At 56.7% G+C, this 23,451-nt stretch overlaps 3 protein-coding genes across 9 annotated transcripts in view; 1 reads left to right on the top strand and 2 right to left on the bottom strand.

Moving 5' to 3' along the window:
* Positions 1 to 222: 222 nt before the first annotated feature.
* Positions 223 to 15,531, bottom strand: MAP3K12 (mitogen-activated protein kinase kinase kinase 12). 3 transcript variants are annotated; one of them, XM_044229454.1, is made up of 15 exons: positions 15,325 to 15,531; positions 14,816 to 14,981; positions 5,923 to 6,404; positions 5,460 to 5,643; positions 5,109 to 5,300; positions 4,669 to 4,827; positions 4,397 to 4,555; positions 3,674 to 3,782; positions 3,361 to 3,470; positions 3,120 to 3,236; positions 2,865 to 3,002; positions 2,044 to 2,668; positions 1,776 to 1,846; positions 1,415 to 1,688; positions 223 to 980 (listed from the first exon to the last, which is right to left on the bottom strand). In XM_044229454.1, the coding sequence occupies exons 3-15, from the start codon at positions 6,365 to 6,367 to the stop codon at positions 882 to 884; spliced, it is 2,682 nt and encodes an 893-aa protein (XP_044085389.1). In that variant the 5' UTR covers positions 6,368 to 6,404; positions 14,816 to 14,981; positions 15,325 to 15,531; the 3' UTR covers positions 223 to 881. The 3 variants fall into 3 exon arrangements, with proteins under 3 accessions (XP_044085389.1, XP_044085387.1, XP_044085388.1); XM_044229452.1 differs by lacking the exons at positions 14,816 to 14,981; positions 15,325 to 15,531 and adding an exon at positions 9,116 to 13,264 and having other exon boundaries at positions 5,923 to 7,098; XM_044229453.1 differs by lacking the exons at positions 14,816 to 14,981; positions 15,325 to 15,531 and having other exon boundaries at positions 5,923 to 6,131; positions 6,231 to 7,534.
* Positions 15,532 to 17,309: 1,778 nt separating this feature from the next.
* Positions 17,310 to 22,396, top strand: TARBP2 (TARBP2 subunit of RISC loading complex). 5 transcript variants are annotated; one of them, XM_044227927.1, is made up of 9 exons: positions 17,310 to 17,453; positions 18,013 to 18,182; positions 18,992 to 19,094; positions 19,675 to 19,770; positions 20,340 to 20,412; positions 20,629 to 20,746; positions 21,039 to 21,166; positions 21,587 to 21,788; positions 21,953 to 22,396. In XM_044227927.1, exons 1-9 carry the CDS (start codon positions 17,401 to 17,403, stop codon positions 22,108 to 22,110), a joined length of 1,101 nt encoding a protein of 366 aa, XP_044083862.1. In that variant the 5' UTR covers positions 17,310 to 17,400; the 3' UTR covers positions 22,111 to 22,396. The 5 variants fall into 5 exon arrangements, with proteins under 5 accessions (XP_044083862.1, XP_044083866.1, XP_044083865.1 ...); XM_044227930.1 differs by having other exon boundaries at positions 17,367 to 17,453; positions 18,018 to 18,182; XM_044227928.1 differs by lacking the exon at positions 17,310 to 17,453 and adding an exon at positions 17,585 to 17,702 and having other exon boundaries at positions 18,018 to 18,182.
* An 88-nt stretch (positions 22,397 to 22,484) lies between these two features.
* The window catches only part of LOC122891894 (cyclic AMP-dependent transcription factor ATF-7), a 94,318-nt gene continuing 93,351 nt past the window's right edge, over positions 22,485 to 23,451 (bottom strand). Inside the window, exons 2-3 of the mRNA XM_044227925.1 lie at positions 22,922 to 23,043; positions 22,485 to 22,814 (exon numbers count right to left, since the gene is read on the bottom strand). Of these exons, the coding sequence (XP_044083860.1) occupies positions 22,697 to 22,814; positions 22,922 to 23,043 (240 nt within the window). The 3' untranslated portion in view covers positions 22,485 to 22,696. The remainder of the gene's footprint in view (positions 22,815 to 22,921; positions 23,044 to 23,451) is intronic.

Raw genomic sequence — 23,451 nt, 5'->3', positions numbered from 1 at the left:
TTCTGTCTTCTCCTAAAGTCCTAAAGATGTACCTGCTCTCGTTTATGCAGATGATTTTAGAAGGTTGACACTTTGAGCGATGTTCATTTAGTGGGAGGAAGAAAGCATAAAAGGAGGGAAGAACTTGTCCAGAGTCCTCAGATCATGTCTGGAGCCCAAGGCTCCTACTTCAGCCATGTGTACTGCCCCATACATTCACCAAGAAAACCCTCAACAGCTGGGCCTGCGTGGAGTGGCTATATTTTAAGATTTTTCACAGGGGTTACAATATGACAGTCCCCACCCCAATCAGGCACCAGGATAAAAGCAGGGACTTAAAACTTATCATCCCCTTCCTTCAGCCTGAGCCATCACATGCTTTCACAATCTCCTAACCTCCCCCTCGGCCCTAAGCCAGGGCTTGGGCAGAGAAATGGAGGGACAAAGAAATTAGTTACATTGCCACCTGAGAAACCTCAGAGGGGAGGACCCAGCCTTCGCCTCCCTCCTCCCAAGTGCAAAATGTGTAAACAGAGTAAACGGAAAACAAAAAAGTGCAGTCTAAGTGGCTCCCTTTCCTCCTCCCCAGGGTTGGGGGAAAAGAGTATAAAGGAACGTAAGAGGCAAGTCTGGCTTTTCTATTGCCTTACCGCTCGCTGAACATAATGGGGTGAAGCAGGAAGGGGCCAGTCTGCCCGTACCCACAGCTCTAGGGTAGTACTTGTCCTTCATTTCCACAGCTGCCGGTAGCCCTAGAGTTTCATCAGGTGAATTGGTCAGGGGTCAGACTCCCTTGAGCCTGACTTAAGGCTGGGACAGCCCCATCTTTCTCTGTTGATTATGTGGCGCTTATATATTATTTATATAAATAATTTTTCTATGTACAGGAATCAGAGTGGCTTTCATGGAGGGAGGGAGGCTGGAGGCTGCAAGGCTTCACCACTGTTGGAGTTGTCCAGTTCAGTGCTGTCACAGTCTGAGTCCTCATTAGTGGGAGGGCCCTGTGAAGAAGAGAAGTACAGTGAGGGGAGGCTCAGCAGCTCTTGGTGTTACAGATCGATTCCTTCAGGATCCTTCACTGAGGTCTTGTAATAGCCAGCAGCTCCCTGATTTTTCACGGTCTTCAGATTTCAGTGGCTGAGGCCATGAGATGCCAAGGCACCAGGTTCCTGGTTTCGGGATTCGTCCTGGCTGCGATTTACAGCTGCTGTACAAGCAGCACCGTTCAACTACTAACAGTGCTATGTGCTCTATACCCTGGGCCTCTCAGATCCACCCTGTGGATATAGGCCCCTTGGTATGGGAGGAACTGGGCTCGCATATTGAGTGACTTGGAGGCGAAATACTGACTGAGCTTTCTGGTGTCTTCGTCTACCTCTAAAGTCCTGAATAACTAAGCATCTGCTTTTAATGTACCTAGTTGTTTGAGACTCACCTGCTCCCCTCTGGGTAGGTCCTGGTGTGGGATGGGTCGGGAGCTGGGTTCGGGGCCAGGAACCACCTCTGATGCAGGTGGGTCCAGTGGGATTTCTGAGCCCTGGGAACACATGTCATCAGACCGCTCATCTGGCCGCTCGTCGGTGTTGGTACTGCCAACTTCAGGTGTGCCGCTGGGGGAGGGCTCACTGGCTGTGCCCTCCTCCCCATCAGATGGATTCTCTGAGCTGAAGGTGGACAGTGACTGGCGCATGTTCATGCCTTGAGGCCACCTGTATGTTGGAGAGGCCAGGGTTACAGTTGGCACACCGCAGCCCGCTAAGCAAAACGCTGTCACTACTTCTGTACATGTCACTCACCTCTGGCTTGATGGCAGCTCTACTTCACTGTCCACCTCTCCTTCCTCTTCCTCTGATGAGATACCACGTTTCTGCAGGAGAGAAGAAGAGTGGACTATGGTCAGAAGTGGGAAGAGGTCAGCAAGGACCAAAGAGAAGGGAACATAGTCATTAGGGTTAAGTAGGGAATGGCTTAAGATGAAGACCTAATATGGGAGGTGAGTTGTGCACTTGGGCCCAGGGGAGAACGAGGAAAGGGTAGGAGCTTAGGAACCACCCCATACTTTACCTGGCTCCGGGTGACAGCAGCCCTGTACAGCAGTGCAGCTGGGGTCAGGTGCTGGGACCCAGCCCGGCTTCCTCCCCGTCCCGCCGTCCCTTCCCTTCCAGTTCCCAGCAGCCCCACAACGTCACCAGGCCCTACTGGTGGAGGTGGCTCCCCTTTGGCTCCCCCAGGTGAATCTGGGCTGGTGGAGCCTGGTGCGGAGCCCTCACTTGGCGGGGTATCTCCCCGAGCTGGAGGTGGTGAGCCAGGATCCCCAGCTCCCCCTGCGGCCCCTCGGCCCCGGGCTCCCAGTGCTGCTGACAGCAGATCCGGGGATGATGACGACATCTTTCGAAGCAGGAGGTCATGGTGGAGCCCACGCAGGGCTGGAGGGCAGGCCTCCCAGGCTGAGGGTCCCCCTCCTAGCCCCCCTGGGCTTCCTGGTCCCCCAGGTTCATGGGGTGGCAAAGCTGCACGAAGCCCAGGCAGGTCTCCACAGCTGCCCTTGGCGCTGGCCTTGCGGTGACGAGTCTTGCCACGACGACTCCGTCCTGGTGAGGGGGGGCCCTTAGGACACCCAGGAAGCCCCACCCCACTCAGGGCAGCATCAAGTTTAGGTAGCAAAGATTCAGTCTTGAGGATATCTGGCCTGGTAGGGGAGGGAAAGTACAAGTCTGAGATGAACAGATTGATAACTTGAAAGCTCTCCCCAACCTTGGGCAGTACAAAGTCAATCCCCCCCACCCCCCCACAGATCATCTTCTGGGCATCCTTGGTCTCCACCCCTGCTCCTAGCACTCCCCCTGCTGATCTGCAGCCTCACCACTTGAGAACTCTGGTCCCACCTTTTACTGTGGGGTGACAGTTTCTGTGGGACGTTCCTCTTCTTGATGAGCTTCTCCATAGTGTTCCCATGCAGGAGGCCTCGGGAAGGGTGTGACTTAAGCAGACCTGGGCATCTCCGCTCTAAAGCTTGTTCCCTCCTAAAGATAAGACACCTCAGTCCGGCATGTGATCAGAAAGGGGGAACCAGGTTCTGTAGGTTCTCTGTCAACAGCTCCATGAGGATGAGATCTGATGCGTGGGGCGTATACCGTTACCTGAGCAGCTCCCGCTCCTTGAGCTCCAGTTGCAACATGAGGGCATTAAGCTCCATGTACAGGTTGTTGGCTCTCTCCAGCTTCCTTTCGTAGTGCTCCCGGATGTCCAAGGCGTGTCTGAAACAGAAGGGTCTCTGAGGTGAGCCAGCGTCACCTGGTGCTGTAATTAGTCCCAGTCTCTGGGAACTGGGCCAGGGTCCCTGCTGGTGACGAAATCCCCTTCCCAGACACATGCACACACCTGAGCTCCTCCCTCCTCCGCATCACCAGCTCCTCTTCTAGGCGGTGCAGACAGGTCCCTTCTGACTTAATTTTTTCAAAGTGCAGCTTTACCTCTTCGCGCCACTCTGCCTAGGGGGTGAAAAGACAATGAGGGGTGAGGGACCTCCTTTGAGCACAGAGGGAGTAGGCATGGGACTGGCCAGGATGGGGTCTTAGCCCTCCTAAGAGCGAACCTACCATCCCTTCCACCCATCCCCACATGCCCTCAGAGGGCACACTCTTCTCTGCGGAGGGAGAGCGTTAAGGTGTCCCTTTTCCCGCCCACAGCACACCTGGGACTTAAAGTAAGTCTCCTGGGGTGTGGACAGGACGTCAGCTGAGGCGATGTCCAGGTGCAGCAGGATCTGACGGAACGATGGACGATTTCTTGGTTTGCTGTTCCTGAAGGGCATGGAGTTGGGGGGGGGGGTGGAGACAAATTTTAGGGATGACTGGAAAGGAACTAGAGCATCCTCTCCCCAGATGTGCCCTGGAGAAGAGAACGCTAGATTGTGCCCCGTGACCAGCTCCTTGGTCCACTGGCTCTGCTCTCCCATTAGCACACCAAAGTCCTTCAGTAGGGAAACCTATTTAGTCCTATTTTCCGAACATCTTTTTCTGATTAATTCCATTCAGACAGACATGCTTGGGGAAATGATAAACCAAAGGTGGGAAATCACCAACCTCCTTTCAGAGTCTAGGTTCCAAACAAGGCCCCAGGGCCCTCCCCTTCCTGGGTTCTAACGCAGCCCTCTCGCTCTAGCCACCCTGCTCCGGGGCTGTGCTGGCCCTTTGCAGGTGCACCCCAGCTGCTCTGGCCAGCCGGGATTGGGGTCCGTCTTATACAGACCAGGAAACGGGCTCAGGGGATGAAAACGCTTGCCCAAGGTGGCACAGTTGGTCTCAGTCACGAGGGAGTTCTGTCCCTCTTTCCCTGTCCAGGATTCTGGGCCTGGAGGCCTGGCTTCCAGGTGCCGTCCACCCTTCACTCCACAGCTTTGCCAGGCCGTCCTTACCAACACTGGCGAAGCAGGATTTTGAAGCCGTCTGGGCAGCTGGAGGGCACTGGCAGATGGAGACTGTTGCTTCCCACGCCCCAGATGATGGCTGAGGAATCTACGTCTTTGTAGGGGATCTCACCAGTCAGTAGTTCCCACAGCACCACGCCAAAAGACCTGGGGATAAGAGGAGACATCCCTTGGGAGGGGCTCCCTCCAGAGGCCCTGGAAGCCCCCTCCCTCCCTAGGGTTGGCTAGCTGCCTGCCTCGGTGCTCAGCCCAGCCCTCACCAGATGTCGACCTTCTCGGACACAGGCTCGTTGCGGATCACTTCAGGGGCCATCCAGGCTACTGTCCCTGCAAAGGACATCTTGGTGCTCTTGTCACTCAGCTCCTTGGAAGTGCCAAAATCGGAGATCTTCACCACATCGTCGTACGTGATTAGCATGCTGGTAAAGATCGTAGTCAGCTGGGGGCCAGGCCCCTCTCCACACCTCTTCTAGCTGCAGCAACTCTAACTTTGTTTTAAGTCAAGTCATTTGGGACACCCAGAGGCCGGGGGCTTGCCACAGCCCTCCCGGAATAGGACTGTCATTTGGGAAGGGTTTTTGAGATGGGCCACATGGACTCAGGACGGGGGTCTGGAATCAGGGAGCCGGCTACACTGGCTGGGGGGTCACCTGCAGGAGACCATGCACGTCAGCTTCTCTGTGCTTGCTGGCTTACTCACTTGGGGGACTTGAGGTCTCTATGGATAATCTTGTGCAGGTGCAGGTAGTTCATGCCACCGGCGATGCCCATGGACCAGTCAACCAGCAATGAGGGGGTGACAGGGCGGCCAGCCCGCAGTACCTCGTACAGCTGGCCCTGGGCGCAGAACTCCATGAGGATGCAGTAGCAGGGAGCCTGGGTGCATACGCCCCTGGGGGCCAAAAGGGGGCGTTAGGGCCTGGGCCAGCTTCGCAGGCCCCTGATTCCCACTTGGAAACCAACCCTTTCTACCCCCTGTCCCCGCCCAGCCCCCTTTGACCCCTGCCCACAGCCCAGTGGCCCTGGCTTCAACCCCTGCCTGGGACCTTACTTGAAGGTGATGATGTTGGGGTGCTTCAACTTCCGCAGGTGCTTGATATCCGTCTCCTTCAGGTCCCGTACCTTCTTTACAGCCACCTCCTCCCCATGGAAGCGTCCCAGGAACACTGCGCCCTGGGCCCCAGAGCCCACCCACTGCAGGTCCAGGATCTCCTCAAAGGGGACCTCCCACAGGTCTGCGAACAGGAGGCACAGTGCCACCAGGCTTGGAGGGAGCCATGCGCAGGGGCTTGGGATGGGCAGGCACAGGGGCCCAGGCCAAAAACAAGCCACAAGAGGCCAAGGAGCCAAAGGGAACAGGGAAGGGAGCCAACGGGGGCCTCCAACAAAACCAGGGCATGGTGGGGGGGGGGTGTGCTGCTGAGGGGCCACGGCTGGGCCCCAGGGGGAGAGATGGGGCTGCCCACCAGGTGTCGGGGAGACAGGGACAGGGCCCCCATGAGGATGCGGCCTACCTTCCTGCTGCTGCTTGTGCTCTGTGGAGTAGGCTTTGCCGATCATGGTCCAGACAGGTCGCAGGCAGCCGAAGAGCCCTTCCAGAAAGCCGCTGCCACTCTGGCACTGCAGCCGCACCTCATCGGCTCGGACCCTGGATGCCCGACTCTCAGGTGACCCCATGGCTCCCCCGGGGCCCCCTGCATCCTGCTCGTGGAGCTGCAGGACACTATTGGCGAAAGGCTCAGGGGGCGGCTCTCCCCCCGGGGAGGGGCTCGGCCCGCCCCCGCCCTGCCCGCCCAGCGGCACCACATCTCGGAGTACACACTGGGTGGGCGTCAGGTCCTTCTCAGGGGTGCAGTCAGAAGTGTCCGGGTCGAGCTTGCGCATCGACGCCTCGCTCAGGGTGGACACGAAACCCCCGAAGGAGGGAGAGGGTGTGCGGGTCTCATGGAGGCAGGCCATGGCCTCTGGGCCTGGGTGCGGCGGGGGGCCGTGGGCCCTAGGAGAATAGAGCGAGGGAGGGAGGGTCAGCTGGGGCCGCACCTCGGAGGCAGAAGCCTGGTGGGGATCCGGGCCCCCCACAGCCCCGCCAGAAGTACCACTGGAGCTGCGCTCACTCTTGGGGACCCATCTCAGTAACCCGAAGCATGAGCTTCCTCTGGAGCCTCCATTAGTAACATCCCTGAGCAACATTCTCAGGTTGGACCCAGGCAACAGCCCCACACTCAGGCACAGACCCAGAGCTTGTGCCAGAAACTCAAGTATTATGGTAACAGACTCATCCCCTTCTCCTCGGAAGACTACTGTAATTCACCACTGGAGCTCCCATTTCTGTCACTTCAAGCTCCCGTGGACACGCAGAAATCACATAAGGGTCTCTCAGACGTACACCTTCTACTCCGAGTCACAGGTCTGTGATAGTAACACCCAAGGTCTCCCTGGCGCAGAGGCGCTCACAGGTGACACACAGGCACTCTGAGAGGACATTCCTGGGCCTCCCACGTGCTGGGGAGGCACCTGGGGCTCCCACTGGTGTACTTACACGTGAGATGGCTCAGGCTTCACAGGAACACTAGCCTCAGGTGAGAGTCATCCCAAGGCACCCTCGGGTTCTCATCTGGGACTCCCTTTCCAGTGCTCGCTCACACCTGGGCCTTGCCAAGGTAAGGGAAGCCTGAAGTCCCTCAGCCGAACTGGGGGTGGGTGGGGACAGAGGTGGGTGGAAGACAAGGCAGAGCCATCCAGTGGGGAGGCAGATGCAGAAGCAGAAGCTGGGTCAGGACGAGCAGAAGCCTACTGCTTCCCCCCCCTTAGGCCTGACATCGGTTCTGCTGCTCCCTCAGGGGATCAGTTACAGAGGCCCTGTCTCCTTGCTGCTTCTTCATCACCCCATCCCCAGCTTCCAAACCAAATACTAGCTTTCCAGAAGATGGAGATTTGTCCCAATTCTTGTAACTAGGTGCTATTTTAAAAGTAACCATTAAAAAAATCGGAATTCTAAGGGCACCTGGGTGGCTCAGTTGGTTAAGCATCCGGTCATGATCCCAGGGTCCTGGGAGAAAGCCCAGCATCTGGGTTCCTCCTTACTCAGCGGGGAGCCTGCTTCTCCCTCTCCCTCTGCCCCTCCCCCAGCTCCTGCTCACTCCGTCTCTCAAAAAATTAAAATCCTTTTTAAAAAAAATGTTATTTATTTGAGAGTGGGAAAGAGAGCATGAGAAAACACAAGCAGAGGAGCAACAGAGGGAGAAGCAGACTCCCCACTGAGCAAGGAGCTTGATGTGGGGCTCAATCCCAAGACTCTGAGATCATGAACTGAGCTGACTGAGCCACCCAGAGGCCCCAAATAAATAAAATCTTAAAAGTCTGGGTGCACCTGGGTGGCTCAGTCGGTTAAGCATCCAACTCTTGATTTTGGCTTAAGGTCGTGAGATCAAGCCCTGTGTCAGGCTCCATGTTTAGCAGAGTTTGCTTCTCTCGCTCTCCCTGTGCCCTGTCTCCCTCTCGAATAAATAAATGTTTAAAAACAGAATGTGAATTCTAGCCTTGCCTCTGCCACACACTGGCTGTGTGACCTCAGGCAAACTGGACTGGGCCTCAATTTCTCCAGCTGTACAAAGGGATAAACTAGCTATCATCACTCAGGCACAGCAAACTCTTCAACCTATACCAAACCTGTCCAGAGATTGGCATCTGGAGTCATTCTAGTCTTCCGTCTTCCTCCACATCTAGTCTGCTAACGGATCCTGAGATGTGAGGATTCCTGAGGACAGTGATGCTCTAACTGTTCCTCATATTAGGGTCCTTCCTGAACCCCTGCAGCAGAGCCTCTGAATCACAACGGGAGAGGAGGGACAGGAATCTACACATAAAAAGGGGCCACTGGATGATGACACAGACGGACATGGAAGTTTGGCACTCCTGATGGTATCAACAATTTCCAGGCTTCCTGAGGATTTTTCAGTGTTTGTGAGTGGGCCTGAAACATGCTATTTAACAAGCACCTCAGGTGATTTCTACTTGACTTTGGCCCATTTGAAAAGCTCTGACCCAATGCCAGTTTGTTCTCTCTAGTTCCACCTCACTGTCTTAATTTTGGACTCTGGTTGTGTCAGCTAACTCGAGACTGCCTCCTAGTCTCCCAGTACTTAACACAGCGCCCCCCACCCCCACCCCACTCCATTTTCCACGATTCTTTAGAAGGATCTATCTAAAACACAGATTGGCCAGCACCCTCTTCTGCTTCAGGCCCTTTAAGAACTCCCTACTGCCCTTGGCCCACCAGCCTTATCTCCATGCTCTGGTCCCTCGCCAGCCTCGTCTCCCACTGCTGTTGGCACCTGGGCCATATAGAACTGACACCAGGCTACATGGGGCTTCTGTGCCAAGGCTCCTAATGAGAATGGCTAACTTAGGCAAGGCTTACGACGTACGTTAGCCTCTGCCGACAGGCGCATTAGCTCAATTAATCCTCAAAACGACATTCGCCCCAAGTGACAGAGGTACTGGATAATCTGCCCGGGGTGCCCTCACCGAGGAAAAGCCGCAAGCTCCGCCCCCGGGCGTTCTCTTCCTGGAAGTCGCTTCCCCAGCCATCTCTCCAAATCTCACTCAGTCCTGGAAGTGTTCCTCCCTGTCTTCCCCCCACCAACCCTCCTCCCCCGCCCCCGCCCCGCTCTGAGCTGATATCGGGCCGGCACAGCCCCCCTGTACCTCCTTCATCGTGGCTCCCATTAGCCCGGAGGCACTGTGGGCTCAGGCGTCCGGCTCCTCCGACAGCCCGCCCTCCATGAGACCCCCGACGCTCTCGCCCGGGATGCCAGGCTTCGCCTAGCACGGGCGCGCGGGCAGGACGGTCGTCTTAAAGGCCGCCCCTACGCTAAAGACGCAGGAGCTCCCTGGCTCTTCACCGCCACCCAGGGATGGAGCTGTACCCGTCGGTCCCTCTATATTCTTGAGGAAACAGACTCAGAAAGCTTTAGTCACAGATCCAGCCTCTGAATCCTCAAAATATCCTACGAGCTATCGGCGCCGTGGAGGGGAGTAGATGTACACCGTAATGCCAACCACAAACCCAGGCCAAGAATTTACTCCGCAGGATCCCAGGGCTTTGGCCCGCGCCCCCAAGGCGGGGTGGCTGGAAAGGTAGCCACCTTTCGCAAGAAGGGTGGGATGGATCAGGCAGTTCGCGGGTCCGCAGGAAGCCCCAGGAAGGCCCTCCGAGGCGGGGAGGAAGGGGTTACGGCCCCAGCGCCCCCTCCCCCTTCCCGACCTCCTTCCCGGCCGTCACGTGGCGCGGGCCGCGTGGCTGCAACCGGGCGGGGGCCCGGCGGCGGAAGGAGGGGGTCCGGGTGGGGAAGGGGAGGGGACTCAGCGGGTTGGGGGAAGCGCTGGGCGCTGCGGCGTAACCATGACGACTGTGCCCGAGGCGGCGTGTGAAGTCACCAGGACAAGATTAGCCCAGAGTCACGTGAGCGGCGGCGGCGGGGGCGGGGCTGCGCCTGGGCCCCGCCCCTTACCCGGGCCGGTGCCTGTGCTGGTGGTCCGGAGCCCGGCGGGGATCAGGGCTCCGATCCCGGGCCCCCTCAGTCGGCCGCCGGTGCGCTGCCCTCCTTCGCATACCTCCCTCGACCTCTCATGCAGACACATCTTCGGCCCGGGCACCGAGCGGAGGGAGAGCCATTGGTGCTGGGGAGCGGGGACGGCTTGGAATGTGGGGAGCAGTGCCACAGAGAAAGCAGGAGATGGGGAGATAGGAACACAGAAAGGGCAACAGGCACACCCAGAGAACGGGGCGGGGTGGGGGTGGCGAGCGGAGAAATTCAGAGACCGAAACGGTGAAGCGCAGGGAGAATCAAATCGGAAAAGGATGGATTGAACGCCTGAATGTGAAAAGCAGAGAGGGCACTGAGAAAAAAGTAGCGGAGAAAGAACTGGAAAACGTGGAGACCATCTGTGCCCTTCCCAAGTCTTTCCTACTTAGAAGCTGAGCCTTGACTAGGCACCACACCTGGATTCTTAAAGTTCTCAGTCCTCATGTGGTGTTTGGCAACTAGGAGTTTCAGGCATAGAGAGGGTGACATGCTCAGGCACTTGCCACCAAGCCTCCCTCCAGTTCACCAGGCTTCCCCAGAGGCCCCTCTGGTATCCAAGGGCTCGCAACTAGGGAGACAGGGAGAGAAACCATTTCACCTGTTTGTCTTTTAGGGCAGTGGGAGTTACCTGAAGAAGTAGGAGATGTGGTCCAGGGAAAGGGAGGGTCTCTAGCTGGGCTCCTCAGGCCACGGCCAACCTGTCCTTAGGCTAACACAGCTCCTCCAGACTGACCTGAGGGAGTCAGGGGAAGCCAGGCCCCAGGGAGCTACAGTCAACTGGAGATTTCCTCTCACAACACATAGCCCCTCTCAGTTTCCTTTATCTCTGACCTACCAGCTGTGTCCCACTGCCCCCCAGCTGGGCCTTGGCGCCAGGACTTTGGGGGCACATTATGCCAGAAGCCCCTGGCCTAGACATTCGGTCACCTTGGGGGATGGGAACTGCCTCCCTGGCCATCAATTATGCAGAGCATGGAGGAAGGGCAGAGATGTGACAGGAGTGGGTGGATATCTCCATCATCCTGTCAACCATATTTACCAAGTGCTTACTGCGCAGAATTCCAGATTGGGTGAGGGGACAGAGTGGTCCCTAAATCCTACATCTGCCAGGGCAAGAGGCTCTCTTGAGCCTCTTGAGTCCTCAGAGTCGGTTTCAGCTACCTGATTCTCTGCTGGTGACTCCCAGAGTGCCCACTCAGGAGCCTGTGGTGGAGTGGGTGCTGGAAGGTCCCTCTGCTTCTTCCTCCTCCTGGTTCTCCTGCCCGAAGTGCTGGAAGCTTGTGGCAAGGGAACCCTTCGAGTTCTCTCTACTGTCCTGTTCTGTTCTATTCTAAGAGCACAATCTCAAGGCCAAGTTGTATGTCTGGCAGTCTTGGGGGCTCAGCTGAGAGGCCAGGCCATCTGTCTAAATTGCAGGCTCTCACACTGAGCACTCACCACTGCCCTGGACCTCAGTTTGTCCTCAGGAAAAAGAGGGAGGTTCTTCTCTCTTGAGTGAGGATGAGAAGCAAGGTCTTCACAGGGAAGGAAACCCAAGATTCTGGGGCAGAATGCTAGTTCCATCTCTACAGGCTTTGAGATCCTGATAGGATAAAGGACCATGACCCCTCTTGACCTTGCCTCCTGGCCACCGGCTGCAGCTGTTTTTCTTTTTGAATACAGGGTTCTTTTCAGATGGAAGGCAGTACAGCTTTGTCAGTCAGGGGGAAATGTCTTCCCCAACGAACTTGGGGTAAATTGGAGATCACCCCTAAATCCAGGCACCCCCCAGCCTCATACAGGTCAAGTCCTGAGATGCCCCCCCTGGTGCCACCACCTCTTCTTCCAGTCAGCTGGGCAGTAACAGGGCAGGGGGAGGGGCGGGGCTATTTAGGAAAAAAGAGCTAACTTTGGATTTGGAGAGATCAGAGCCAGAACCTTAGTTTTGCCACAAATTGAAGAATGTTACCCCTTATGGCCCCACTCTACCTTCTGGGGTGAGGACGGTTTAAGATGATGTGGGGAATGCTGTGAGCACACTGCCTGGGTCCTGACTCTGTCCTCCTGGTTAGTTGGACACCAGGTCTGTCTTTGTGGCTTCTGGAGAGGCCAGCTCTTCGTCTGACCAGAAAAAGGCAGACTGGGTCTCAGACCTTCTAATTCCGCAGGACTTTTCTCAATATCAGGTCCCAGTGGCCATGGGGCGCTGGAGTCTCCAGTCCTTGGTCTCTTTGCTAACAGACCCTCAGTCCTTCCTCTACAAATCCTATCATTCCACCTCCTCTGGACTAAGGGAGAAGGCCTGCACCACATACTCACCCCTGGCCAATGTGGCCCGGGATCACCCCACAGCCCTACCCTTTAAGGTCAGGAGGGAAGGGAAAGGAGGGGTAGAAGCAGAGTATGAAGCACCAGAGTGTCCCTCCTACTCAGGCCCTCAGGTGGACCCGGAAGAAGTACAGCACATTTAAGCAAATAGTTCCTGGGGTGGATGTGCATTTAAAATGATCTGGAAGATCAAAAATCATAAAGAAATAAAAATATAAAAATATCTGGAAGGACAAATACCGAAGTGTAACCATTTCTAGGTAGGTGGAGTTGTGGATGCTTTTATTTCCTTCCTGTGGCTTATCTGTATTTTCTAATATTTCAGTAATAAGTTTCAATTGCTTTTAAAATTAAAAAAAATCAGATTTTGAATTGAAAAGGAGGAAATAAAAATCAGGAATGCCCATCTGCTCCTGTCACCCGGCTTGGGACAGTGGGTGAGTGGGTAGCCTGGGAATTAGAGAGGTTTGGTTGATGTCCTGTCTCTGCTCCTGACCAGGCAGGCAATCTGGAGTAAGACACTTCTGAACAAACCTGTTTCTTCTCTCTGAATGGGAACGAGGTACCCCTGTCACAGTGGTCATACAGTCTAGAACACAGTGGTTCTGGGTTAGACAGCCCTAAGTCCAAGACCTAAGCTCTTCCCCCGAAGTTTAAAGAAATTACTTCTTTAAGTTTCAATTTCCTCATCCCTAAGACAGGGGTGACAAGAACACTCAACTCTTAGTCTTTTAACACTAGTGAGAGAATCTCAGCAAGGTTCCTGGCCCAGGACCCGACACACACAAAGCATGAAGCTCCCTAGAAACACGAGCCACGCCGAAAAGTGCCTAACAAGCAGGAGCAGGGTTTCTTTTATAAATATGATTCCCTTCCCTTCTTCCCCTTTTCCTCATCTGCAGTAGAGAGGGTACATGTAAAGGGAGTTGGGTTGGGACGCCTGGATGGCTCGGTTGGATGACTGCCTTCAGCTTAGGTCATGATCCCGGAGTCCCGAGATCGAGTCCCGCATCAGGCTCCCAGCTCCATGGGGCGTCTGCTTCGCTCTCTGACCTTCTCCTCGCTCATGCTCTCTCTCACTGTCTCTCTCTCAAATAAATAAATAAAATCTTTAAAAAAAAAAAAAAAAAAGAAAGGGAGGTGGGCAAACGCAAGGGGCAAAAAGAAGAGCACCGCGAGAAGGAACCCAAGGCCAAGGGCTCTTTGTCCTGAATGACCCTGAGGCCCCTCAGCCCTAGTGTTCCTACCTCAGCACCTTCCCCAGAAGCAAAGATGACCCTGGTCCTCCTGGAAGCAAACAAGACAGACCAGTCGCTGTGATCAACCCCTCATGAAGCCCACATGTCACCTGCTAGCCTGTCTCCACAGTATCCTCCTTCTGCCCCAGGAGGGACTTCTAGTCCCTTCTTCCTCCCCAGGCCAGGCAGGGGAGAGGGAGGACCACATGTGAGATGCCACTGGGCAAGTTTGGGGTGGTGGGCACTAGGATTTAGGGTCCTCTTCCTGGAAGCCAGATGACCGTTCTGTCACCTCCAGGGGAAGGACGGGGACACAGCAGTTGGTTTGAGAGGGGTCCTGCCATCCTTAGCTGTAAGGACACACAGGATGTCCAAAGCCAGTCCTTACTTAAACTTCTTGTCTCCTCTGCCCATAGCTGGGTTTAATTCGGGGATGGGTATTTAGTTGTGTTTTCATGGGTGCTGGAGTTGGGATATCACTCCTTTGGTCTCCCCAGCATCACCTCAGTCCCCACTGGGAGAACGGATGAGTGGCTGGCACTTCCCCCCCAAGAGGGTAAGCACTCTTGGCCACCCTGAAGTATGAGATGGGAGAGAGCAGGCCCTGAATAGCGCTCTGGGAAACTTTGCTGTCTGGACAGGAAGGCCAGGGAGCTCTTGAGCCCTTTCCTTCCAGAATCCCTTGTGCTTGCCTTCCCTCGATATTACCCTCCAGGTGAAAATCAGAGCTCCCAGAGCCACGGAGTCCATCCTGTGAGATGGAAGGGAAATGTCATTTGGAGGGAGGCAGTGGTTGTGGCTGAGAGGACTCTGGGTTGGGGAGAGACCTCAGGCACATTCCTTCTTGGCTGAGGGCCACCCACCCACTCTTCTCTCAAGAGGGAGCAGGTACAGAGTTAAAGTCCCCAAAGGTGGGATCCCTTCTATGCTAAGGGACACCCCACCGATTTCCTTCCACTCTCTGTAGAGCCTCTGACCCCCTCTTCCCTCCCCTTGGCCTTGGCCGTAGTTAATCAGGAGGCACAACTGTGTGGAACAGATTCTTGCTTATTTTTTAGCCCAGGAGTTTGAGAAATGTGTGGGGGAAAGGGAGGAGGTTCTTGAAAGACCTGGGCTGGAGAATTGGGTTAAGGGAGCCAGAGGAGATGGAGAGAAAGAGGGAGAAAACCACAAATGAATGGGGGAGGGGAAGAAGCAACAGCTGGATGGAGAAGGTGAATACCACAGCTGGAGGGGATTGGGGGCATCAGAGGGAAGGGGAGGAGGGCCATCACCTGGGCGTCCAGAAACAGGTGCTCGAACCCTCTAATCCTCAGGTGCAGCGGGCTGAGTGTGGGAGTGGGGGTGGTGGTGAGGCAGGCGGTGGGCACATCAGGCCCCGTCCTTCCTTTCCTTCCCTGAGAGGGCCCAAACTCTTCCTCCTCCTTCCCTCTCTTCCTCCTGGAAGATGAGTGGGAGGAGAGGAGGGTGTTCTCTTGCCCGCTGCCCTTTAAGTCTGTCCCCCCAATCATCCCCCCACCCCCACCCCATACGGTCCTTTCCAGCTCCGGAGGCCCTTCGTCTCCAAGCTGGGCCGCGGCGTCCCTCCGCTCCGTTCCCCTCCTTCCCATCCCCACAGGCGTCGGGTCCAGGTCCCCAGTTTCCTCCGCCCCGAAGCCTCAGCATCCCCGCGCCACCCTACCCCACCCCGCCACATCTGCATCCCCGACCCTCCCTCCGCACCCGTAACCCCGGACCCGGACCCATCCCTGCCCCCCACCCCCCAACTCGGCCAGGCTCTCACCTCAGGGGCTCCTCGGCCGCAGCACAAAAGGCGGCGCTGCTGCAGCTCGGCTCCGGATGCTGCTCCCGCCTCCTCCTCCTTCTCCTCCTCCTTCTCTCCTCCCCCCGCTGCCCTCGACCGGACCCGGGGCGCTGTCACAGGCGAGGCTCGAGCGGTGTCCGGGTGCACGGGTGTCAGTCCCAGCTTCCTCCCCGCGACCCCCGACCCCGAGCCCCTTGCCCACTGGGCTTGAACTCCTGCTCCTTCCAAGGCCCCCGCCCCTGGCCCCCCGGGACGGACACGCCCTGAGCGGGGGATGCTGCGCTGGAGCCGCCGGCCTCTTAAAGGAGCCTGCTGCTGCCATCCGGCGCGCTCCAGGCTCGTCCCTGGCCCTTCTGGGCCCCTCACCTCCCTGCAGGCGGTGTCCTATGACAGTCGCACCTCGGGCCTTACGCTGATTCCGTCGGAGCCCCCTATGACCAGTCTTATAAACTCCTTCCTATTCCCAGAGACAGAAGCCCTTCAACGTGGGATACCCCCCACCCGCCCAGAGCTCTAGCATTGCTCCCCCTGCCATGCCCATCTTGCCAGATTTCCTTCCCCTAATTGTCACCACTCCAGTTTTACCCAATTGGAATCCACTCAGCTCAATTCCCCGTCCCCCTCCAGCGTTCCTCATTATCATTCCAAGATTCCCCTGGACCTCCACTACCTGACCCATTCTCAGGACACTCATTAGAACCAGACATTTTCGTGATCTCCCTCCAAGGTCACAAGATTTTCCAACATCTTTTAACCCCGTGGTCATGAGACTTTGGGGAAGAGAGACTGCAGCTCTGGGACCCAAACATAAGTGTTCTGCTCTGCACCCAGATTAGTGGATTAGTTTTAAGAGGCCAGAAGCCCCTCTTACTGTCTCTTCGGCTGAGAGACCAAGACCCACAGGCAGAGGGAATGAGACCACGACTAGTTTTCGTCCTTCTAGTCCCATTGTCCCACTATAGCCTGATTCTCAGGCTCCAAAGGGGATCTCCTAGATAGCTACAGAAATGTTCACTAGGGTCATTCTAAAAAGGCTTTAGAAAAGAACTGAAACCAGACAGGCTGCGGGCTAGAATTAAGGGGAAGGGAGGTGAAGGGCAACTTAGGGAAAGGAAGCAGGTGCTGTGAGACGAAGGCCCAAGGGCCAGGAGTTTAGGTCGAGGGCTGAAGGAGCACTGCCTGAGACGCACTTGGCTTGCCCCACCGCTTGAGGGGCAAAGAACAGTCTCCTCCCGCGTCCAGGTAAGGGCCACCCCCCCAAAGCCTGCAAAGAGCCAGGATCCGACAGCCGCCTCGCCCCCGGACCAATCACAACCTTTCCTCAGCAAGGAGGCGGGACAGCCGCCTCGCCCCCGGACCAATCACAACCTTTCCTCAGCAAGGAGGCGGAGCCAGAGGGGGATGACTCTTTCCTTGTCCCTGCCTTCTAAGTAAAGTAACCAATTGCTATCTGCCTAGAGAAGTAAGCGCAATCGGAAACAACCAATTATACCGCGAAGCTTTTCGTGCATGCCTGACCCTGCCCCTCCAGCTGCGACAAAGCTGGCGCGCGAGCTCCTGGGTTCTGTAGTTTCCTCGGGAGTCAAAGAGTCCAGGGCTCCAGTTAGCCCTTACTGCACCGCCCCCAGCTGCTTCCACTCTGCTACTACGCATGCCCGCTCCAGGGAGCGGAGACGCGGAAAAAAGGAGGCGGGACGCTATTAAAAAAAAAAAAAAAATGCGCGCGCGCACAAACACACACACAGAGACACAGACACAAACACACACACACACAACCGCCCTCAGCTCGGGAAGCGACAGTGGACGACTCCGCTCCTCCCAGAAGGCGGTGCTACCTGCCGGGGCAAACCACGCGGAGGGTTGTGGGGCGGACAGCTTCCCTCCGGGTGGAGACTCATGGAGTCGGGTGGGCGGGGGACTCCATGTCCCGGCATGCCCCGCGCCGGGCCCGACCGGCCGCGACTCGGGGCTTGGCCCCGGCCCTAGCTCGTCGGCGGTGTATTGGGGTACATTGAGGCTGCAGTCGCGGTGGCGCCCGCGGGGACGGAGGTGGGAATGAGTGAAGAGGAGCAGGGCTCCGGCACTACCACGGGCTGCGGGCTGCCCAGGTGAGCCGCTTTGTACCGATCCCTGTCGGGCGAAAAGCGTGGCGCGGTGCGGAGGAGGTAGCGGCGCGGCCCCAGCATGCACCTGGCCTGAGGGTTGTTCCCGGCAAGCACTGGGGTAGTGGGCCGTGGTTCCCGGCATGCATCCCGGCAGTGGACACTGCCTCTTGCTCTAAATAGTTTGGGGTTGGCCTGGTTCCCAGACTGCACTTGGGGCACTGGGCTTTATGCTCTCGACATTCAGTGCATTTGGTGGGTACCGGGTCCCTGGCCTGCACTGTGTCAGGGGACATGCACTTCCTAACTACACTGGGGTACGGGCTCCTCCTTCTCAACTGAGACTGGAACAGTGCATTCCCCGCTTGCTTTGGGGGCAGTGCACTCTGCTTTCCCAGCCTGCATCCCTACTCCACATTGAATCCAGCTAATGTCTTCTCTACTCTCCGGGGTCCCTTGGACCCTATGTCCCCCATAGTGTGCCTGGGTCTGATATGACAGTGCTTGGCCAGGTGGGTGCAGAGTTGGACGTGTGATAAGAGTCTGTGCCCCCCGCTTCCCCCAGTATAGAGCAAATGCTGGCAGCCAACCCGGGCAAGACCCCGATCAGCCTTCTGCAGGAGTATGGGACCAGAATAGGGAAGACGCCCGTGTACGACCTCCTCAAAGCCGAGGGCCAAGCCCACCAGCCTAATTTCACCTTCCGGGTCACCGTTGGCGACACCAGCTGCACTGGTGAGGAAGGCTTGGGCATCCTGGCTGGGGTGTGCATTCCCAGGGCCCTGTTGGCTTGGTTTCTTGGAGTCTCTTTCCAGTTCTTTTCTCCAAAGCCAGTGAGGGAAGGAGAGATTTCAGGGGAAAAGCCACTGACTGGTTTGGGAAAATGAGTCTTTGAGGAGGTGGGTAGGGCTTGGGAGAGTTAGAGGAGCACACAGGACTGGGACAGTGATCTGGCAGATTGTCATCATCCTAGAGGAGAAAGAGGAGATAAACCAAATTCTCAGTGAAGTATTTGGGGGGAGTCAGTGCCTGCTGCACTGGGCTCTGTTCCAGGTGCTTGACCAAATTCCTAGTTAATCTTAAACCACAGTCTGATCCTGTGATAGAGGTGGTAGTATCCTCAAGTTGAACAGGAGGGAAATGAGACTCAGAGGGGTTTCAGTGAGTGGTGTAAGGTCACATGTCTAGTGAGTGGCAGAGCCAGGCCTTGACTCTAGAGCCTACCCTCTTTCTGCTTTTCCAGCCATCTCTATTTATTGAGAGAAAAGAAGGTGCTTCCCAGAGGAAAGTAAAGCAGAGAAAGAATCTCCACCCAAGGTGTCTGAGCTCAGGGGCTTCCGCCTGACACGGCTTGATTTGGGGAGCTGGGGAAGATAAAAGCCCTTCCTTCTAGCAACTAGTGTAACATTTCCAGTCTTGGGCAGGGACAGTTGGTGAGAGGGGCTTGGTTGACTCCCTCCAGCTATGAGGAGAGAAGCTGTGGGATGCTGGTTTTTCTTCTGTCCTCCCAGTGACCTCCAGTATTGCCCACGCCCCTCTCTCAGGTCAGGGCCCCAGCAAGAAGGCAGCCAAGCACAAGGCAGCTGAGGTGGCCCTCAAACACCTCAAAGGGGGGAGCATGCTGGAGCCGGCCCTGGAGGACAGCAGGTGAGGGAGGAACAGCGGAGGCTTCCTAGAGGCCCTGCCAGGAACCCAGGACCCTGCGCCACCTCCTCTGCCCAGTAGGCCTGGCCTGGTGACACTTAGCCACCTTGACCTGGCCCCTTCCTGAGAGTTTCCTCTGGACAGAGCAGGATGCTGCCAGGGCTTCTGCTGCTGTGAAGGACCCTTTGGGGGGAATGTCAAGGGGCTGTGCCTGTGGTTTGGGCCCGGCTAGGGAGGGAAAGGGGTGGAGGCTGAGGCTAGAGGCTTTGCACCCCAACATGCCTCCTCTCTCTAGCACGTTGTCCTTCCCTCTTCCACACTTACATTGGAGGTTTTTTGCTTCCCTGTGTTTCTTGGGTAGGAAGAGACCCTCCTTCCCCTTTTCTTAGTCTTCTTGATCCAGTGTTTGGCAGCAAAGGCTCCGAGGAGGAAAAGCTGGTGGTTAAGCTTCCCTGAGTCTTTGGCTCCAGTGGGAAGGAATTTTCTTAGGGAATGGGCAGGTCAGGAGGACCTGGGTCCCCACCCTCTACTCCCCCCACCCCCAACATGGGTGTGAATCAAAGGCCCCCTTCCCCTCGGGAAGTTCTTTTTCTCCCCTAGACTCTTCACTGCCTGAGGACATTCCAGTTTTTCCTGCTGCAGCAGCTGCTACTCCTGTTCCATCTGCTGTTCCAACCAGGTATCTTGTATTTCCTGCTGGCCTGAAGGGGGAGGAAGGGGTCCTGGCTCCTGGTCCCCCAGCCCTTGGCCCCAGCTGGTCAGGCAGGAGGAAGTCTGAGAGTAAACAGAGGATGGAATAGTTGGGGACCAGAATTTGAAGAATTTGCACCAGTTGGTAAGCTCTTGGGACAGGAGGTAATTTATGACTTTTAAATAGCCACAGGGATTAGGTGTTTGACCATGTTCAAGGTCTCGAAGGCCCCATTTTCTTCTGAGTTGGTCATATGATGGTCCTGTGTATGCCTCCCATCAGGTGCTTCCAGGGACTGGATATACAGCCCCTTGCCCACTGTCCTGCCAAGGTGATGATCCGGTGTTCCAGAAAAATCTAAATGGGCCTGGGCCCTGGAAGAGACCTCACTTGGGTGGGAAAAGGAGGAAGCAGGCTGGATGTTTGGAGAGACAGCTGCTTGCTTGGCAGACACTAGGGAGATGTTTGTGGGGACACCAGACCAGAGCTTAGGACGCATGGAGAGCCACAAAAGGGACAGCCCCATCAGCTTTGGCCCTGGACCCTTGTTCCTTCAGGAACCCCCCCATGGAGGTGCAGCCCCCCGTCTCCCCTCAGCAGTCTGAGTGCAATCCTGTTGGCGCTCTGCAGGTGTGCCCCCATCCTCATTTCCCATGCATGCCTGTCTTTCCTTGGACCTGGGGCTGTGAGGGACGGTTATGTGGGAGCTCTTCCCCTGTTCTGAGGGCTTTTCCCACCCCCCTTCGTTCCTTCTCCCTGGAATTTGAGGCTCCCAGGGTAGGAGGGAGAGGATGTAAGGAGTCTTTTCTCACTCTGCCTTGTGCACCCTTGTTTCTCCCTCTCAAGGAGCTGGTGGTGCAGAAAGGCTGGCGGTTGCCCGAGTACACGGTGACCCAGGAGTCTGGGCCAGCCCACCGCAAAGAGTTTACCATGACCTGCCGAGTGGAACGTTTCATTGAGATTGGTAACTGGGCACAGGGGAGTTCTTGAAGCTACTCCAGCCCTGGCTACAGGCAACTCCTAGCTTCTCTATGCTACAGCCTCACTGTCCTGGCCGAGACCCCTGGCTCAGCTCCTTCTCCCAACTGCTGCTTTGTCCTGGCCTCCCCCGACCCTCTCTGGCTGACCAGGTTCTTAGGTGCATGGCAGGGCCCAAGCTCCTCTTTCCAACTGACATCCCACAGGGGACCCTAAGCTTGAGCTGGGTGGAAAGCCTGTTGGGAATCATAACCCAGCAACCTTCTCCCCACATGCAGGCAGTGGCACCTCCAAAAAGCTGGCAAAGCGTAATGCGGCGGCCAAAATGCTGCTTCGAGTGCACACGGTGCCTCTGGATGCCCGGGATGGGAATGAGGCAGAGCCCGATGACGATCACTTCTCCATTGTAAGTGGCTTGTATGGGCCAGGCCCTGTGGTCCATCCTCCATGCCAGGCAGGACACTGGGGACTTGGGCCTGTCACCTGGGGGTGAGCCTTTCTGGATCCCAGGCCAGCTCCTGCCCATTTTTCTCCCAGACCTCCTTGGCTGTCCCTCTCCCCACAACCTCAGCTGTAGGCCTACCTGGCGAGTGCTGTGGGGAGCTGGGCCAGGGCTGGAGCCCTGGAGCCTGCACTTACTGGAATGAGGAAGGCTGCCTGAACCCCTGGCCCAGACTCCAGTAGTTAGAGGGGGCCAACTCGGGGAAGGCTGGCTGGATGAAGCATTCCTTTTGTGGGTTTTTTTTCTCCTTGGCATTGAATGTCCTGTTAAATGCCTGGGTCTCAGCTCATGGCTGCATCTTTCTCACTGTCACCATCTTGTCAGGGTGTGGGCTCCCGCCTGGATGGACTTCGGAACCGGGGTCCAGGCTGCACCTGGGATTCTTTGCGGAATTCAGTGGGAGAGAAGATCCTGTCCCTCCGCAGCTGTTCCTTGGGCGCTTTAGGTGCTCTGGGCCCTGCCTGCTGCAGTGTCCTTAGTGAGCTGTCTGAGGAGCAGGCCTTCCATGTCAGCTACCTGGATATTGGTATGGCTAGTTGGGAGGCCAGGGGATGGTGGGGACTGAGCCAGAGCAAGTACGGACGGGCCCACAGGGAGTTGGGGAGGGCACGACCACGAGGATGTGGACACCCCCCTCCCCGTGCTGCCTTCCCACCCAACACCACCTCCATCCTCTCTTTCGGTCTCCAGAGGAACTGAGCCTGAGCGGGCTCTGCCAGTGCCTGGTGGAGCTGTCCACGCAGCCAGCGACTGTGTGTCATGGCTCCGCGACCACCAGAGAGGCAGCTCGTGGGGAGGCTGCTCGTCGGGCTCTGCAGTACCTCAAGATCATGGCGGGTAGCAAGTAAAGCCCCAGCCGGACTCGGACACGCCTCCTGGCTCCCTGCTCTTCTTCCCCCAGCCCGCGCATCTGTTCAGCTCTGGTGCCCCCCTATCCTGGAGGTGCCGTCTCTACCTCTGACACAGACTGCCTGCCTGCAGGCTGAGGAGGACACCAGGCCAGCAGCCAGGGACCACGGGGCCTTGGCTGGCCCAAGATCTGTCCTCATGGCACTGATGATGATGAGTGAGAATGAAATCTGGGGGCTCTCCCTGAGAGCCTGGAATAAATGTGCTTCCTCTTGGATTCTTAAACCCTGCTCTTTCTGTTCCCTACCTAGGGCCGACAGCAGAGGAGGTTAGCACCAGGGTACCCTGTTGTGCCTCCCTACCTTGTTCTGGTGGCAGGAGGCCCCATCACCTGCGTTCCTGCAGAGCTTGATTTGACAGAGATGGAGGGGCTGTGGCCCTGGCCCTGGGGCTCTCTTCCTGCCCTTTCAAGTCTTAGATGGACAGACACATGGATTCAGAAGCCACAGCTTTATTAGGGGAGAAGGGGAGGCCTGGCCCTTGTAGTTGGGAGCCTCGCAAGCATACATATCAAGGGATGACAGGTCACTTCTTCCCAAAGCGCTGAGGGGCAGCCAGACTCCAGAAGGGGGAGCTGAGCCCCTCCCGGGCTCGGGGACTCAGCTGTTCGCTGCTCCAGGAGCCCCGGGCGTTTCTGCCAAACCTTGGGAGAGATCCATCTTCAACTGTTAGGTCCTTTCGGCCCCTCCCTCCTCCAGCCCCCACCCACCTGTTTGGCTCAGGCCTGGACCTTGTCTCTCTCAGACTCACCTCTGGGGCTGGAACAGAAAGGCTGGGCTCCGGCCAGGTCTCTGCATGGCCTGGAGCAGGGAGCGCAAGAGTGACCCAGGGGTTTGGACCTCCTGCAGTGGGTAGACTCCACTGTCTTCCTCCTGTGGTACAGGGGCATTGGGGAGGGAAGATGGGCAAAGGCCTTGGACATTTTAGGTCACACGGGGAAAGGAGAGACTCAGAGGCACGTTGTAGGAGGCTGAGGACCCACTGAAGACCCTGGCAGCCAGAGTATTTGAACTGAGAGCACAAGTCTCAAGCTGAGATAGAAAAATGGTGACAGTGGGGGAGCAGGGGGAGGTGTCTAGGTGACACAGTCTGTTAAGTGCCCCACTCTTGATTTTGGCTCAGGTCGTGATCTCAGGGTGGTGGGATCAAGCCTCCCATCGGGCTCTGCATCATTTGGAGCCTGCTGGAGATTCTCTCCCTGCCCTCTGCCCCTCTTCTCACTCGCCTTCTCGCCAAATAAAATTTTTTTAAAAATAAAAAGAAAGAAAAATCGTGACATG

The sequence above is a fragment of the Neovison vison genome, chromosome 12, assembly GCF_020171115.1.
Source record: "Neovison vison isolate M4711 chromosome 12, ASM_NN_V1, whole genome shotgun sequence".
Classification (NCBI taxonomy): Eukaryota; Metazoa; Chordata; class Mammalia; order Carnivora; family Mustelidae; genus Neogale; species Neogale vison.
The sequence above is the reverse complement of the archived record's forward strand: the minus strand, read 5'-3'. Positions and strand labels throughout refer to the sequence as shown.